Raw genomic sequence first — 19,655 nt, 5'->3', positions numbered from 1 at the left:
ATCAATTTTAATTTGTTCCCTTATCCGCTTCTCTAACTCCTCAATTACATTCAATGCTGTTCCAAGAGTTTAATAGCTCTGTAAGGCCCGCAATCTAAATAATCACCTTTCCCCTTGTGTATTCGCCAATCCTCAGGAATAGTTCCATCTATGACAATTTGATTGGCTAAATTTTTATTAACCATTCAATCACTAAGTCATCGGAACCTTTAGACATTTCTGATACTACTCTCGTTGAACTCGCTTTATTCATCTTTTTCACTACTCTCTTAATTTCGACCTTGCCAAATTTACACCCTGGACTTTCTACCTTCACACAACTACATCATTTTCCGATTCATTCTCTTCGTTCAGAAGTCTTTCCATGTAAATCTTCCAGGTGTTCTTAATACCGCTACTATCAATCACTATTTTTCCTTCCATATTTTTCAAACATTTACCTACCACATCCTGCCACTTTTTTGCCATCTGCTTTGTTCAAATCACATTTCCCATTCCTTCAGCTATTCCATTTCTTTAGCAGACTCCTGCCTTTTATTTCTTCCACTTTCGCTATTAATTTTTTAGCATTTATTTTTGCCACCTTTTAAATATCGTTATCATTATTTTCTTTACTAATGTACCATTCTTTGAAGCACCTCCGTTTCTCGTCCACAGCTTTTGCTACCTCCGGGTTCCACCACCAAGTCTCCTTATATCAAGGCGGCCCTTTTGTCCTTCCACATACCTCCTCAGTTGTCATCGCCCAAGCTTTCTTCATGGCTTCCCACTTGTCATTTACCCCAGATGCTTGTGACATCTCCTTCTCTCTTAGCGCCAATGTCATATTGAATTGACGTCTAGCACTCTCCCCCTTCAAATTCCAAACTTTCTTTTAAAAGTGAGATCTATAACTAGCCGATGCTGATCTTTACATTCCTCTTCCGGTATCAATTTCATATTTTTTACTATGCTCCTAACAAATCTCCTTACTAACAAATAATCCACTACACTTTTCGCACTACCCGACTTGTAAGTCACCAGCTTCTCAGATTCTCAAACATTATATTACAATCATATCCATAGCATCATAAAATCTAAATTATTCCTCTACCCTTATGCCGTAACTAAATCCTCCATGTACTACTTCATAACCCTCACTACTCGCTCCCCATGTCCATTCAGATCACCAGCCAGGATAATCCCCTCTTCACTTGCCAGTCTCGATATCACACACAATAGACTGTCCCAAAATGTATCTTTCTCTTTTTCACTTCTTCCAATCTGAGGAACATATGGCGAAATAATATTGTATAGCTTTCTACTAAAAATCATCTTGATAATCATTATCTGATTATCTAGCCTTCTTACTTCGATTACTTTGTCCACCCATTTCTCTGTAACCGAAACCCCAACCCCAGCCTTACCATCATTACTTCCTTGCCAGAAAAGTACTTTTCACTTGTCCTGCAAATTGTTCTTGCGCCATTAACTTTCCATCTGGTCTCTTGTATGCATCACACTTCTATATGCCTTCTATGCAATACATCGTCCACTTCGCCCGCTCTTCCTGTCATCCCCCCAACGTTCCATCCTCCGTAAATTTATTTCTCCACTTATTATTAGGTCGTTTATAGCTTCTTCTCCGTTTTATGCTTTCTCCAAATCAACAAACGCATAATAGAGTTTCTTTTCCTTCGCAAGATACTTCTCCTGAATTTGTCTCACCACAAAAATTGCATCTGTCGTGCCTTTTCCCGATGTAAAACCAAACTGCATTTCATCAATTTTAATTTGTTCCCTTAACCGCTTCTCTAACACCAAAGAGTTTAATAGCTCTGTAAGACCCGCAATCTAAAGGATCACCTTTCCCCTTGTATACTGAGATAATTATACTTCTTCACCAGTCCTCGGGAATAGTACCTTCTGTGACAATTTGATTGGTTAAATTCATTAACCATTCAATCCCTAAATCATCAGAACCTTTAAACATCTCTGATACCACCATCGTTAAACCTGATGCCTTCCCTTTTTTCATCCAAAATCCTACCTCTCTCCCAAAATCCTACCTTCAGCCTCATCTTGGCGGGGGAATGTCAACGTCTTTTGGCGGCTAATGGAGGTCTAAAAGGTTCCCTGTGATCTGGGTCTAGAATAGGATCACGATCACCGTCTCCTCGACGGGGTGTAAAAACCACTTATAGAGGTTGATGTCAGGAAGGTCATCCGATTGTAAAAACCTTGCTACAAAATTTCCCTATGGTTACAACAAAGCATGAGCGGGGTACAGCTCTAAGTACCCCGTGGGCCTCCTCATCCGCCTACGACAAAAAGAAGGATGGGAAACCTGGTGGAACCACTATTCATGAAAATGAAACTTATGACGCCATAAACGACCTGATAAAATGTGGAGAAACCAGTTTACGGGTGATCGAGTTAGGGTCGCGACATGGAATGTTGGGAGTATGACGGGAAGAGCGGGAGAAGTCGTCGATGTATTGCACAGAAGGCATATAGATGTGTGCTGCATACAGGAGACTAGATGGAAAGGAAATGGGACCAGAATGATTGGCAAGACTAGCGAAAAGTATAAATTCTTTTGGCAAGGAGGTAATGATGGTAAGGCTGGAGTTGGGGTATTGGTTGCGGAGAAATTGGTAGAAAAAGTAGTCGAAGTGAGAAGGCTAGACAACCAGATAATGGTTATCAAGATGATTTTTGGTAGAAAGCTATATAATATTATCTCGGCATATGTTCTTCAGGTTGGAAGAAGTGAAGAAGAGAAAGATATATTTTGGGACAGTCTATTGGGGGTGACATCGAGACTGGCAAATGAAGAGGGGATTATCCTGGCTGGTAATCTGAATGGACATGTGGGAGCGAGTAGTGAGGGTTATGAAGGAGTACATGGAGGGTTCAGTTACGGCATGAGAAATTTGGAAGGAGAGAGGATTTTGGATTTTAGTGATGCTATGGATATGATTGTCTGTAATACAATGTTTAAGAAAGAATCAGAGAAGCTGGTGACTTATAAGTCGGGTAGTACCAAAAGTGCAGTGGATTACTTGTTATTAAGGAGATGTGATCAATGTATAGTAAAAAATGTGAAAGTGATTCCGGGAGAGGAATATATAAATCAGCATCGACTAGTTGTAGGAGATCTCACTCTTAAAGGTGCCAGGGTCACTAAGAGAAAGTTTGTCCCTAGGCTGAAGGTTTGGAAATTGAAGGAGGAGAGTGCTAGACTTCAATTCAATATGGCATTGGCGATTAGGGAGGCGGAGGTAGCACAAGCATCTGGGGTGAATGACAAGTGGGAAGCCATGAAGAAAGCCTGGGTAATGACAACTGAGGAGGTATGTGGATGGACAAAAGGGCCGCCTAGACATAAGGAGACTTGGTGGTGGAACCCGGAGGTAGCGAAAGCCATGGATGAGAAACGGAGGTGTTTCAAAGTATGGTATAATAGCAAAGAAAATAGTGATAATGATATTTACAAGATGGCTAAAAGAAATGCTAAGAAATTAATAGCGAAGGCTCAAGAAGAAAAAAGACACGAGTTTGCTAAAGAAATGGAATGCGCTGATGGAATTGGAAATATGGTTCGAATGGCAAAACAGATGTCAAAAAAAAGGCAGGATGTGATAGGTGTAAAGTGTTTGAAAAATATGGAAGGAAAAATGGCGATTGATGGTAGTGGTATTAACCCATTAATGGTCAAGATTTTTCTAGTGGATAAAAATGCTCAATTTTTTCAAATTATATTGATTAATGCTCAAATATGATATTCTAAAAAAATCAGCCAAAAAAAATAATCCTAAATAGAAAATTTAGCCTGGTGCATATATGCACCGTTAACCATTAAGAGGTTAAAAAAGATAAAAATTATATAAAATACTATAAGATCAAAAAACAACAAATATCTTTATTCTTTTTTTGTAATTTATAATAAAAACGAGAAAATGTTTATATATTATGAAAATCCTTGAAACACTTAATATGGAGTGCGATTTGACATGTTTGACACATATATCTTGAGTGCGTATGGCAATATCTGCATCTTCGTCTTTTTCCATCTATAATTTTGGATAAATAATGTCCAGATGAATCAATAGGGTTTTCACACTGTAATGCAAACTGGCTGGCGTGACCTGTACTTGTAATTTTTTCAATTTTTACTGGCGTTCGAAGGAGGTAGTTAGTAACTTCTCGTCTAAATGCAAGCAAACTCTTCTTGTCATCTCGATTCACGAATTTCCAGATTTTCCATGAATTTACCAAAGCTACATCAATAAAATTGGTGAATATTGGCCACCACCATTTTTTTCCTCTTATTTTTATTCTATATGTAGATATTAGATTATCACATAGATCAACTCCACCCATGTGTTTGTTATAAGCAGTTACCATATTTGGCTGAGGAATTTTTATTTTAGAAGATATTTTCTTAGAATACCTTGAAACATTAGAAAGCAAAGAGATAGTGTGGCATGTCGATGCAACGGTCACCATCGAATTATCATTCCAACGAACTACAAATATTTCGTTTAATTTTTCAAACCTATAATCATAATATCCTCTATCTTTTTTTGCTACAACCTTTATAAATTCAACTGGGCAATGCTCTATTCTATTGTCCCTCACAGTTCCAGTTGCAAAATATCCCATTTGTTTTAAGTATGACAAGAGTTTAAATGATGTAAAGAAATTATCAAAATATATTTTATGATAATTTGGTTTTTGCAATGCCTTTAATAATTTTATGATTACATTTCCACCTAATCCATATTCATATTTATTTTCGCTTTTTCCTTGATATATATCAAATGAGAATACGTAACCGTCGGAAGAAGCCAATATCCAAGACTTGTATCCAAATCTAATTGGTTTTCCTTTTATGAACATTTTGCAAGAATGTCTTCCTCGATATGGTATCATCTGTTCATCTATTGATAAATGATGTTTGAAAATTCCAAATTGCTGAAATTTATTATTCAATATATTAATATAAGGCCTAACTTTATAAAATCTATCATGTATATCTATTTTAGTATTGTTTGCCAAATGGATATTATATTTCAAATTTCGAAATTGTAATTGGGTCATTTTATCCCGGATTATTGGAATAGAAATATCGCTATCATTAGACCAGTACATTCTTTCTTGTGGGAGAGAATGATATCCAGTAAATAATAGAATTCCAATAAATCTCTGAATATCTTGGATGGTTATGCATATGTTAGGTCTATTCATTTGTTTACATAAATATTACTTTGTTCTACAATTAGGGAATATAAATCTTTGTCGAAATTAAAGAAAATATATCTGATGGACTTTTACCATGTAAATCATTTTCAAGTTTTATTACATCTTCCTTTTCTCCATCGAAAGGGCTTGAAGAATATATTGCATCCGTTTTTCTTCTCCATTTTAAATTGTGAGAAATTCGAGAATAGCTTCTTGTAGAATATGGTTCTGGAAGGTCGTCATCAACTGAATTATGAATCTCCAATTCTCCAGCTGTATCTGAAGGCAAAACTCCGACATTTGTTAAGTCATTTTCATCGAAATCTTCTTCATCACTAACTGCAGAGGGGTTTGGCGGAATTATAACCATATCTCTTTCTTCAATTGGTTCCTCTTCAAAAAGTTGAGCAAGCGCTTGTTCAATTGTTAGAAAACGTTTCATTAAAAAAATTTATTAAAAATTAAATATCTAGACAAATTATTTTCGTAGAATCTTGATTTTTTTATTAGTCATCTATTATTTTGATAATTTTGATTGAATTGACAAAACAGGTGCATAATATTTTATATAAATAAAATAAAATCTTCAGAAAGGAAGAGGCTAAAAATAATTTTAAACTTTTGAATATTTATGAACCTAATAATTTCATATAATTTGATCGGGATAAAAAATTATAATAGGAACAATATATTATTCGATTTAATCTCAGGGGGCTAAAAATTTTTTTTTAATTATTTTCAAAAGGTCTATTTTTGGGTATAAAATTTTTTAAAAAAAATTCTTAGGGGGCTCGAGCCACCCACCCCTCCTCCCACCACCTTAGTGATGGTAGTGGTTTTAAGTATAATATAAAAAATTATAATTCATTATGTTAAATTTCATTTGTTTGAATTTTTTTAAATAATTTATACTGCTAGATGGTTAACGGTGCATATATGCACCAGTCAACTTTATGTGGTTATCTATAAAAATTTTAATTATTTAAAAATTCAAAAATGATTGATAAATATTGATATATCTATAAAGAATATATACACACTAGTTTTCATCGAAATAATTTTATAATATGCTTGTGAGATCACTTAGAAAATTTTGCATTTTAGACCTCATAAATTCGCAAAGTTTGAGGGTTTCTTAGGGACATAAAAAAATATTTTTTTCATATTTTTCTTTTCCAGTTTTGAAGTACAATGTCTGAACTATATAAAAATCTTTTTTATTATTTTTTAAAATAAAAACTACTATGTTAAAATAAGGTATATAGGAGGTGGTGCATATATGCACCGTTAACCAGTAACGGGTTAAGAACACCTGGAAGATTTACATGAAAGGACTTTTGAATGAAGTAAATGAATGGGATAATAATATTAGTTGTGCAAAGGTAGAAGGTCCAGGGTGTAAATTTAGCAAGGACGAGATAAAGAGAGCAGTGGCATCGGGTTTAACGATGGTGGTATCAGAGATGTTTAAAGGTTCTGATGATTTAGGGATTGAATAGTTAATGAATTTAGCTAATCAAATTGTCACAGAAAGTACTATTCCCGAGGACTGGCGAAGAAGTATAATTATCCCAGTATACAAGGGGAAAGGTGATCCTTTAGATTGCGGGTCTTACAGAGCTATTAAATTCTTGGAACATGCAATGAAAGTATTTGAGAGAGTGTTAGAGAAGCGGTTAAGGGAACAAATTAAATTGATGAAATGCAGTTTGGTTTTACATCGGGAAAAGGCACAACAGATGCAATTTTTGTGGTGAGACAAATTCAGGAGAAGTATCTTGCGAAGGAAAAGAAACTCTATTATGCGTTTGTTGATTTGGAGAAAGCATTTGATAGGGTGCCGCGTGAGATTACTAGATGGGCCTTGAGAAAATCAGGTGTGGAGGAATGGTTGGTTACCGCAGTGATGGCAATGTATGTTGGAGCACAAACAGCAATACGGACGGATTATGGTGATAGTGACAGCTTTGAGGTGAAGGTAGGACTTCATCAAGGATCCGTGCTGAGTCCATTATTATTTATCTTAGTAATGGATGTGGTGGCTAGAGAAATGCGTGAAGGACTTCCCTGGGAGATATTATATGCAGATGATCTTGTATTAATAACAAACAGTGAGGGAGAATTGAGGGATAAAGTTAGTAATTGGAAAATGACTATGGAAGCAAAGGGCCTGAAAATGAATGCATCAAAAACAAAGGTGATTGGTAGGGAAAATCTAAAGATGGAGGAAGGTAAGTGGCCTTGTGGTGTATGTGGGAAAGGAGTTGCTAGAAATTCTATCCAATGCACCAGATGCCAGAAATGGTTACATAAAAGATGTAGCGGGAAAAAAGGCAGTCTGATGTTAGAAAGAATGACCTTTATTTGTAGAACATGCATAAAAGGGATACATAATAATGATAACCTAAAAAATGGTGGTCTGGATATTGGCAATGGGTTAACCCTAGAAAAAGTGGATAAGTTTTGTTATTTAGGTGATATGCTAAACGCAGATGGTGGTGTAGATTCTGCCGTTGTTGCAAGGATCAGACAAGCTTGGAAGAAGTTCAGAGAGATGTCGTCTATTCTTACAAATAAAAAAGTTTCTCTGAAGTTAAAGGGGAAAGTCTACGTAAGCTGTGTGAGAAGTTGTTTAGTTTATGGCGGTGAAACATGGGCAATGAAAGCGACTCACGAAGCCAAATTAGAAAGAACAGAGGTGAGGATGGTTAGATGGATGTGTGGGGTATCTCTGAGATAGAGAAAAACTAGCAAGGAATTGCGAGCAAGATTAGGTATAGAAATGATTGGTATGGTATTGCGACGAAATTGACTAAGATGGTTTGGGCATGTGGAACGTATGACAAGAGATGACTGGGTAAAGAGATGCACAATGATAGAAGTAGGAGGATCAAGACTTAGAGGAAGACCCAAGATGACATGGACAAATGTGATAGCGGCAGATATGAGAAGCATGAATCTTACAAGTATTGATGCTCAGGACCGTCAAAAATGGAAAAGAAAAATCAGAGGGAAAACTGGACTACCCGGGTAAACCTGGAAATCGCCATAAAACGGAGAAGAAGGTCGTTTATAGCTGTCATATCATTTTCACGAATCGTGGTTCCACCAGGTTTTCCCTCCTTCTTTTTGTCCTAGGCGGATGAGGAGACCCACGGGATACTTTGAGCTGTACCCTGCCCATGCTTTGTTGTAATCATTAGGAAATTTTGTAACAAAGTTTTTACAATCGGATGTCCTTCCTGACATAAACCCTTTCAGTGCTTTCACCCCGTCGAGGAGACAGTGTTCCTATTCTAGACTGACCACAGGGAACCTTTTAGACCTCCATTAGCCGCCAAAATACGTTACCATTCCCTCTCCACGGGAGGCTGAAGGTAGGATTTTGGGGACTATTACTGACTAATTCCTCAATCAGTTTTGCGAATGACAATAAAGAAACCATAGAGAAGTGAGGCAAGTTTTTAGAAAACTAATTTAGAAACTTATACCAAAGCAAGTGATGTTATTAATAATCCCATTTTTTTTAAATACAGGATAAATATTTGGTAAATTTTTTATTTTTAATAAAAGCGGTTTCAATTTAATAAAATTAATACAAATACGAACAATATCAAATTAAAAATATTTTTTAAAATAAACAAAAAAGGAAATAGTAAAAATTATATTTAAAAAATATATATTTTTATAGAAAAACATTAAAAAGGACTAAATATTTAAAAAGCATATCACCCTAGAGAAGAGTGAATGCTTTCGAGAGAAATCTGTTGGCTAAGGTTAAATGCTTCATTGGGGTCCTCAGTGATCTCTTTCATTTTTCCCTATGGTTTTAATAAAATTGAGGGTCTCACTTCCCAACCTGCTTAAGGTATTGGTAAAGATCGGTATAAACACTGTTATGGTGAGGCCGGCATATTTCTTTTTTTTAAGGACCTGCTTTTTCGATGGCAGAAAATGAGAAGTTGATTTCTAAAATTTGATGACATTAAAGCATAAGACAAAACATCTCTTTTTCACTTTTTTCAGTTTTTTTTTGCTTTATAACAGTTTCCATTTGAATAGTTATTTCCTTCGAATAATTTAAACATTAATATAGGGGACACAATCAACGACTTGAATTTTTGGGTGATACAATATTACAGCTCATAACTTCCGAGTATCTCTACAAGCATTTCCCTTACCACCATGAAGGCCATTTATCTGTAAGTTATCCTCATTTTTAACAATATAGTTTTTTAATACAAAAAATGCCTGAATTTTCTTATGTGAGCCTTTCTTGTCTATTTAATTAACTATATTGAAATTTAACTTTATCCTATTACATGATATAGTTAACTTTATTAACTATATCTGATGACTAACTTTATTTACTATATATAAATCTTGTAAAATATTCATTATCTTATTTTTAATTTAAAATTTAGAATAATATGTCAATAGTTAAAAATAAAAACAATTTTTAAATAAAATAAATTGATAACTATAACAAAACATTATAAGATATGTAAAGTACATAGCTAGTGTTGTTAATTTGCTTGGTTGTAATATTTACGACCCAACAGGTTTGCTCTGAGCACGAACCCTTAGCACAGACTCGGAGAATAGAATTTATTTATTTTCTTGTTAAACATAAAAAAAGTTTTATGAATATTTGGATTTATAATAATAAATGATTTATTATTTAGAAATATGTAAAATTTGGGAAATAATACATAAATATGTTATTTTAAATTAAAAGTGTGAATTTCAGAAAAAATAATTTGAATGGGATAAACAAAACAACTTATAATAAATCACAAGAGAACAAATTGTGATAGTTTAAAAAAATATAATTTTTTAATGCATTGTAAGATATTTAGAAGTCATGAAGAGGAAAAGATTTTTTTTTGACTTTTAAAGAAAACTCCGGGAGAAATTTTATGAAAATTTTTATTTTGAGGGAGAATTATGAAAAATGGCTTAGTTAACCCCCCCCCCCCCCCAAAAAAAAAAAAATTAATTCTTAAATACTTTATATATATTATAACAAAGATTTTGTAATATTTTTCAAAGAGAATACATGTTAGAATATTTTTAAGCGTGGGGATTATTACGAAAAAATTATACCCATTTCTCCAATGCTTTTATTTTAGACTTTATATTTTGGAGAATCAAAAAATAGAGAGTTTAATAATCTCCTCAAACAAGATATCAATATCTAGCTGTATTTTTAATATATTTAAAAGCGAGAAAAAAAATAAGAAGTGTAAAGAGTGAAAATAATTATTATTTATTTTTTAAACCCAGACGATTTTTTTAAATTTTATATTTATATATTATTTACTTTTCTTTTTATTTTACTTTTTCTTCCTTGTTATTTTGTTTCATATTTTTTTAAAAAAATTGCAAATTATTAAAAGAAAAAGAAAATAAATTTTTTATTTTGTATATTCCATTTTAATAATTCAATTTTTATTTAATATAAATATAAATATTTTAAAAAAATTAAACCATTCCCTTATTTTTTAGGTTATATATTTTTTTTCTATTTTCTTCTTCCATTATTTGTATTATAAAACTTTTAGATATTTCATGTTATGAATGGCCCCGATATCCAAATTTAATAATTTTTCAATAACTATTTAGTCGATTAACATCACTACTCATATTGCAAAGACCTAGACCCATCCACTTAAAATTATAATTACAATTGAAGTATAATTAAATTAACTTTTACTTGACGCCTGTATAAATATTTTGGATTGTTAAAGATATTCCTGACCCCTCAAGACCTAGGACCGCCCACTTAGAATAATAATTATGATTACAGTCAAGATATAATTAAAACACCTTTTATTTGATACCCATATTATTATCTTATGTTGATAGAAATATTCCTGACCCCCCAAGCCTTAGATTAGCCCATCCAGAAGAAACGCTTGTCCTAATGAATAGATTTTTTGATTAGCTCTCGATTGATATATATAATGAACATATATACTTTCCTAAGTTCAACAAAAAATAACTATAGGTCGGTTTTTGCTCCGGGTCTGAGCTCGGGGTTCGTGCTCAGAGCTGATTTACTCGTTTTTAGACCCAAACCCCCGGTCTGGGGTTTACACAACCAACCAATTAACAACACTATAACATAACTTAGTTAACTGTAGCGAAGAATTAAATATAAAAAATTAACTAAAAACAAAAATTTAACATTCGGTCAAATAGGCTTCTAGCCGGACTTTAATTTTATTAACAAGAACGAAAATTAACTATATCCGAGTTATCTATAGAAAAGTTTTACTGTACATGAAATTTCTTAAATTGCGCATCAATAACTCTTCTATATGTATTATAAAAGAATATAAAACAAGCTTAGCTTTGAAAACTCTATTGGGTTTAACATAATAAGTAAAATGATTCAACAAATCTTTGTTTTATTTGATGTATATTGGAATGATAATTAGTTATTACGGAGTTGTTTAGTCAACAATCAAACTCAATGTGAAGTTTGCAACGATTTAGCCTTGCATAGATTTGTCATTTCGAACATTCAACCCATAGATTTGACTACCAAGGATAAGGCCGACCTCTTGGAATCATTTTTAGGTTTTTTATCTATAATATACCATTAAATTTGCATTAATATTGTACAGTATAATATCGTCGGTCTAGAATTGGAGCGCTCCACTCGACATTTTTAAAAATTTTGAGTTAGAAGTGGATAATACCTTATTTATTCCTAATATATATAAATAAAAACTAGATTAAAAAATATTAATTTTTCCATAGTTATTGTCGAAATTGATCAATAACTTTTTCCTATATTTTATTTTAAACTTTAATGTTGATTTTCTCATTTTTAAACATTCAAAATTTTTGAGTTAGAGGCGGATAATAACTTATTTATTCCCAATATATATAAAAATAAAAACTAGATTAAAAAAATATTAATTTTGGCCAAAGTTATTGTCAAAATTGATCAATAACTTTTTCCTATATTTTATTTTAAACTTTATGTTAACTCATTTTAAACATTTGCTCAAGTGGAGCACTCCAATTCTAGACCGACGAATATTTGATATCTTTTAAGATTAATTAATACTTTTCTTTATGATTGTTTTAAGATAAACCCCCGTTTAGAGAACTGCGCAGGCTGTCCGGCTCGGGTCGGGCTCGGACATTAAAAAATATTTTTCTGGCCGGGTTGTAAGAGCTGTCCGACCCGACCCGAGATATAAATATTAGTAAAATATCCTAAATAATCATTATAATTAGTAATGTCAATTATATAACCATATCTTTTTTATTTATGACATTAAAATATCATTCAGAATAACATGTTATTTTCAATTATTATTTTATAATTTACATAACAACCTTATCAAACTATTTTATGTGATTATATTTTAGTATATTGCATTGCATAGTTACGATATTATTACATACATTAAAATTATATTTTACTAATATCTATTTAAATAAATAGCCTCATATTTTCATATTAAAAAAATTATTTCAATGGATGCCAAATTAAAAAAAATTGGTGAAAAGATTAAGAGCAATGAATATAAAGTAAGGGAAAATGCCAATGGCAAATCTGAGGTCTGGAAAATGTTTTCATTTATATATGATAAAAACAAAGAAAAACTTAATTATGTAAGTTGCAATTTTTGCAAATATATTATGTTTATAATTCTATAACAATAGTTTAGTATATTTATATATAAAATGTATGATATTATTAAATTTTTTAAGCACAAAAACTAAAAAGGCCTAAATGTGTATTTACAATAGAGAGTAAAAAGACTCAATTTAACAATTGATAGCCTTTTTGGTACTACTCTTACTGTAATAGAATACCTTCAAGGCATAATAAAATGATATATTGTATTCAATTAAATTAATGTTATAAAAATAAATAAATAAATGTATTTTATATAAAAGGAGAGAAATAACAGATAATAACATGATTGAAATAAAATATTAGATTATTACATAACTACGATATTAGATTATTACATAATTACGACATGGCGCAGTTTCAAATGGAGAAAGAGTGTGAAATGGAAGTTTATTTATCAAAGATGGAATTCATTTTTAAAATCGCCAAAATAGAAGACAAATTTTTATTAGCAAATAATGGACTTGAGGTTTGCTCAAAATTATTTACGTTGTGTTTGCCAAAGACATTAGAGGAAATATCATATGATGATATAATTATACTATTAAAAAATTATTATGCGAAGAAAACGAATTTTATGTTGGAGAGATATTGTTTTTTTAAAACGGAACAAGAAAGAGGAGAAAAAATTACAGAATATATATAAATAAATTAAAGATAAAAGCAAAGACGTGTGAATTCAAAGAGATGTGTCGGGAATTACTAATGGAAAAATATTAATGAAATTAATCAACACGCCGGACTTGACATGGATAAAGGCTGTACAAATCGCTACTTCAATGGAGACAACAGAAATGATTTATATGAAAAATTATCTGCAGGAAAGGAGATAAATAAAATATCAACAGTAACAAGGGAATAGTATAATAAGTATAAATCAGTTTCATAAATTATTTGTATTGTTGTGGATTAGAAAATCACATAAAACCGCAGTGCCCTATAAATACCATCTGTCATAATTGTGGGATAAAAAGACATTTACAGAAAGTATGCAGGTTAAGAAAGAATATATTCTAACGATAGATATTCCAGAAAAGGGGCGAGAAAAAATTGAGGATTGGGATTCTTCAGAGGAGTCACGAGCAAGATTTGAGGTGAAATTATTGATAGATAAAATTTATATTAACTTTTTAATTGACACAGGATCAGCAGTCTCCATTTAAAATATAAAAGAAGTTGATCGTTTAAAAAGACCAATAAAGAATTCGGACACCATTTTAACATATTATAATATGTATTAATCGAGATTCAAGGTAAATGTATGGGTCATTCCATGTCAAATCAATCACTTTTCGGCCGACCCCTTTCGATTTTATGAAAAATCGTAGGCTGGTTATATATGTTCCCATTAGATTAGAAACAAAATTTTAGCGGATTAGCAACTATATTAGCGGAGATATTCGGGGTTAAAGGTCTAAAAAACGTCTTTTTTTGCTTTTTACTGATGTTAAATAACTAGTTTTTAATTTTAAACTAAATATGATCAAATATTGAATATAATATCAATAGCTAAGTTAATAATTTATGATTATGGCAAAAACATCAAAATTAATTTTTGATAAAATATGGGTCATCTTATGGTCAGTTGAAAACTTGAAATTAATATTTCGAAATGTATATGATCTCCGATTTTTAATTTTTTTAAGAAATATTATTCGTTTACTATTTTTTTAATAATTTCTTCAACAATTAGCATGGCTGGATATTTATTTTAAAATTTATTGCGATTTTTATACTTTAAAAAAAATAGATGGCGCTATATATAATAGTTTTAATATGTTAAAATTCATTTTTTTATTGATTAAAAATATTTTAATGTATATATATCATACTAAATCGATTACAATGTCCATTATATATATTTATTTGTAATTCAGATCATAAATTTTTAAAATCTTCACAAATTTAGCCTAATTAAGATAGTTTATAAATTAATTAAATCTTACTTCATCTAAAGGAACACAAAGCCTGGCTAGCTTGTGAGATTTCTTCAGAAGATAATATATATGTTCGACCGGTGGGAGTAGAAGGATTGACCAGTGAAAGAATATGAGATTTAGGTAACACTAAAATATCTTTCAGGGGAAATTTAAATGAGGCTGAAGGTCCACAAGGGTGTAAAAATCGGATTTTTACTTCTTCATTTGTATCATATTTATCGATTATATATCCTAACCACCATTTATCATCATATACACATGTTACATATCCATTAATATTTTTAAATATAATTTTTTCATTTAAAAACGAAACTTGTTTTATATTATATTTTTTAGAATTTGAATATATTTTGGTTTTTAGTCTATTTTGATCAATGGGAATAACCCAGTGAATTTTTAAGGTCCCATGTATGGGCAGCGCAGAATTAAATCTTTTGCGAAGGGCTAATTCCCCTTCGATATATTCTTGATTGGATATATATTCAAATTGAATTCCATTAATATTTTCTTTAGCATAATTATATAATTCTAATGGGGTTAGGATTTGATTTTTATTTGGTTTTTGAAGACTAGCTCTGGCAACTAATCTTTTGAAAGTTCCCCCGATACCGTCACATGCATTTTTGCCGTGAGCAGTGGCAAAGAAATGCCATTCGGCAGGAATATTAAAATCGTATTTATGAAGACATATGTTCAGAAAATTTTTGCGATTCTTGTATTGAGACGCGGCTCCATCTGAAAAATATATTATTTTTTCTGGTTTAGAATTAAATTTGGCTGTTAAGAAATTAATAAATTTTTTTTGGTAAAGGTGGACTGCACTAGTATTATGGTTTAATGATTCGGATATAATAACAAAATTTATATTTTTTAAATCTTCTCCAGATTTATAATATGCTACAAATGGATGTATAGTGGCCTGCACGTTGTTCCAATGAAATCCCTGAACTTCATCTTGTAAAATGAAGGAATAATTTTCAGAATAATCTAGAATTGTTAAAAATTCCCCATCTTTTAAATTTTCTTTGGAATTCTTCAAAAATAAACTTTGTTGTTTAGCTATAAACGAGTGACGCAGTAAAATTTTAACTTTTTCTAATAAATAATCGATGAAATCATCAACGGACTTTATAATAGTTTCAAGATTTGTTCTATCCACCGTGATCCATTGTTTAAGTGACATATTCTATACGATTTCTCTGAAACAATTGGTATAATTGTCCCTTAAGAGATTCTATACCAGGGCATTGATCACAATTTGTTAAATAACATTTTGGCTGAGATGGATTACAAATAATTTGCGCCAATAGATAGTTGTAAGAATTTATACAGTAATCTTCTCCTGCTGTAATTTCAGCTATTACATTTGTCATTAATTTCACATTCTGATGAATAGCGCAGACACAAACAGTGTGTGTGCCACTAGCTCCAACTAAATACAGTTTTTTGGTCTAAGTTCGGCAAATTTAGAGAATCCTATTGATATATTTGGGTATTCTTCCTTAAACATCTTGAATATTTCTTTAAGATTATTTAATATAAGTCTTTTTTGAACTGGTTCTTTCTCGCCTTTAACAGATACACAATCTTTTATTCCTGGCATGAGTCGGCTTATTTCATCAGAACTATAAAAATCCTTGACGAGTTTAAATGTTTTTTCGTTTAGTGTCTTTCCTGCCTTATGTTTTGGAAATGAAAGAATTCCACTTTCTTTTACCATCATTTTACATTTTCTTGCCATGTATGATGTTACGTTGAATTCCTTTTGAATTTTATTTACACTCCATCTTTGAGGCAAAATTGTAAGAATTTGATATTGTTGATTTTTTGATAATTTATCAAAGTTATCCTTTAATATAATAAAAATTTCCTCTTTCATTGGACTATCAATCTCGGAATCAGATATTTCTAAAACCTTAATCTTTATTGCTTTTTCAATCTTTTGAATTTTATTTTTAGGATATTTTTTCTCCATTAAACGTTTTCTTTTAATTGGTGATTCTCCAATATTGTGTAATGTTTCATTAATCGATTCTAAGGCATCCTGATTATGGGTTATTGGGGATATAAATTCTTCGGGAATGTGTGGACCAATTTTACTTAACTGGTATCGGCACGAATTACATATTTTTTGTTGAAGATATAAATGATTATTTATATTAAGCATCCATGGAAGAACTGATCTTAAATTTTTTTTAAAATTTTTATGATTCACTTTATTGTGGATTGCAACATTTTATCTTATCTTTTAAGGGTTTCATTTAAAAAAATTTATTTATTTTTAAACGACAAGTAAAAATATTTATATGTAAAAGATATGAATCGGTGTTTGTGAAAAAATATTAAAGAAATCAATTTGTATTTTTAGCAACTGTGATTTATCGATTAAATTCGCTAATTAATTTTGCTAATCAGTTTATTTTTAATAATTTTAAGAAAAGATAAAAACAGCTGACTTACTTTTATTAATTTTTTCAGTGTTAAGCATATGCTCAAAATTCAAAGACTTTGATCAAAAATTTTATAGAGAATGCTCAAATTCATTTGATACCCAAAATTTTATAACTAGTTAATTTTTTGTTAATTATATCGCTTAAAATTTTTTTAAAAATCTTTGAAATTTTCTGGTTAATGACAATTTTATAACATTCTTGGTCTTGATGGGTATGACTTAGTCTTGAGGGGGGGATGGGGGGTAGGCCGGGTAATTATATGATTTTCGATTTTTCCCTTAATAATTTTCCTGCACTCCTTTAATACTGCTTTTTTGTTCGCATGTTAGTCGGATTTTTTAATTATTTTTAATTTACATTGAAATATTAAAAAAATTATTAAAATTTTTTATCCTGCGAATATCTCAGGGGAATAAGGTTTACAAAGTTATATAATCGAATTTTATGATATATTCTACATTAAAATATTTTTAATCAATAAAAAAATAAATTTTAACATATTAAAACTATTATATATAGCGCCATCTATTTTTTTTAAAGTATAAAAATCGCATAATTTTTTAAAATAAATATCCAGCCATGCTAATTGTTGAAGAAATTATTAAAAAAATAGTAAACGGATAATATTTCTTAAAAAAATTAAAAATCGGAGATCATATACATTTCGAAATATTAATTTCAAGTTTTCAACTGACCATAAGATGACCCATATTTTATAAAAGATTAATTTTGATGTTTTCGCCATAATCATAAATTATTAACTTAGCTATTGATATTAGATTCAATATTTGATCATATTTAGTTTTAAATTAAAAACTAATTATTTGACATCAGTAAAAAGCAAAAAAAGACGTTTTTTGGACCTTTAACCCCGATTATCTCGGCTAATATAGTTGCTAATGCGCTAAAATTTTGTTTATAATCTAATGGGAACATATATAACCAGTCTACAACTTTTTATCGAAATTGAAAGGGGTCGGCCGAAAATCTTGATTTTTTTGCTCATTTGACATGGAATAACCCGTATATTACCCGTTAATTATACGAATAAAATTATATATCATGAATTTATAATTGTAAACAATGGTATTAATTTGATAGGTAGAAATTTAATAAACCAATTAAAGTTAATAAAAATAAATAAATGTAATACAGTTAATGAGGGTTGGGAGGATAAAATTGAACATAAATTTTCATCATTATTTACTAAGAAGTTAGGTTTACTGAAAGAGTTTAAAGCAAAGCTATCGGTAAAACCCAACTCCAACTTTTAATGTCTTAAAAGTAGACCGATTCCATTTGCGTGGAAGGAAAAACTAGAAACGGAATTGCAACGACTGGAATCCATGGGAGTTATAGAAAAGCTAAAATACTCGAATATCGCTTCTCCTATTGTGCCGATACTGAGAAAAGATGGATCCTTACGAATTTGTGGTGATTTCCTACAAACGGTTAATGCTAATATTTTGATTGATAAGTATCCTTTACCCAGAATTAATGAATTATTAGCCACATTAGGTAATGGATCCAAATATACAGTATTAGATTTATCAGAAGCATATTTTCAAATAGAGCTAGATGACGAAGCAAAAAAACTGTTAGTAATCAACACACCGAGTGGATTGTATCGCTTCATACGACTTCCGTTCGGGGTAGCCTCAGCGCCAGCCAATTTCCAACAAGCAATGGATTCTTTATTAAAAGGACTACCCGGGGTAGCGGTATTGGACGATATAATAATTACTGGGGAATCAATTGAGAATCATAAAAAAAATTTGATAAATGTGCTAAAGACGTTAGAAACAAATGGTATGAAATTAAATCTAAAAAAATGTAATTTTTTTAAAGAAAAGATTGAATTCTAAGATCATACCATTAGCGAAGAGGGAATCGCAACAACAAATAAAAACGTCAATGCAATTTTAGACGCACCGTTACCGAAAAACGTTAAAGAATTACAAGCTTTTATCGGTATAATTAACTATTATCAAAAATTTATAAAGAACTGTTCAACGATGGCCACGCCCAAATATCGACTGTTACGAAAAAACGTGCCATGGAAATGGACGAATAATGAAACAATAGTAATTAATAATTTTGCACCATTAACTCATTATAATCCGGGAAAACCGATAATTCTAGCTGAAGATGCGTCGCAACAAGGAATAGGATATATCTCATATAATTAACAACGAGGAAAAACCAATTGGATTCGCGTCTAGAACATTAAATGCAGCCGAACGAAATTATAGTCAGATAGAGCGTGAAGCTTTAGCAATTATATTTGGACTAATTAAATTTAAACAATATTTAATTGGCAAACATTTTATTATAATTACAGATCATAAACCACTGATATCTTTACTCAATCCACAT

General features: G+C 30.9%; 1 protein-coding gene and 1 long non-coding RNA gene across 3 annotated transcripts in view; one reads left to right on the top strand and one right to left on the bottom strand.

The window, feature by feature from the left end:
• The window catches only part of LOC135924699 (uncharacterized), a 47,259-nt gene that overhangs the window by 23,227 nt on the left and 4,377 nt on the right, over nucleotides 1-19,655 (bottom strand). Inside the window, exon 2 of the long non-coding RNA XR_010571363.1 lies at nucleotides 11,677-11,820. This is a non-coding gene — a long non-coding RNA (uncharacterized LOC135924699). The remainder of the gene's footprint in view (nucleotides 1-11,676; nucleotides 11,821-19,655) is intronic.
• Nucleotides 1-19,655, top strand: part of LOC135924697 (ribonuclease 3-like) — a 49,415-nt gene that overhangs the window by 26,546 nt on the left and 3,214 nt on the right. For both annotated transcript variants that reach the window (XM_065459792.1, XM_065459793.1), the window contains exons 19-20: nucleotides 9,323-9,428; nucleotides 11,670-11,811. In XM_065459792.1, coding sequence (XP_065315864.1) covers nucleotides 9,323-9,428; nucleotides 11,670-11,811 — 248 coding nt within the window. The remainder of the gene's footprint in view (nucleotides 1-9,322; nucleotides 9,429-11,669; nucleotides 11,812-19,655) is intronic.

Source organism: Gordionus sp. m RMFG-2023, chromosome 2 (genome assembly GCF_954871325.1).
Source record: "Gordionus sp. m RMFG-2023 chromosome 2, tfGorSpeb1-WG-v2, whole genome shotgun sequence".
NCBI lineage: Eukaryota > Metazoa > Nematomorpha > Gordioida > Chordodea > Parachordodidae > Gordionus > Gordionus sp. m RMFG-2023.
This window is presented reverse-complemented; position numbering and strand designations above follow the sequence as displayed.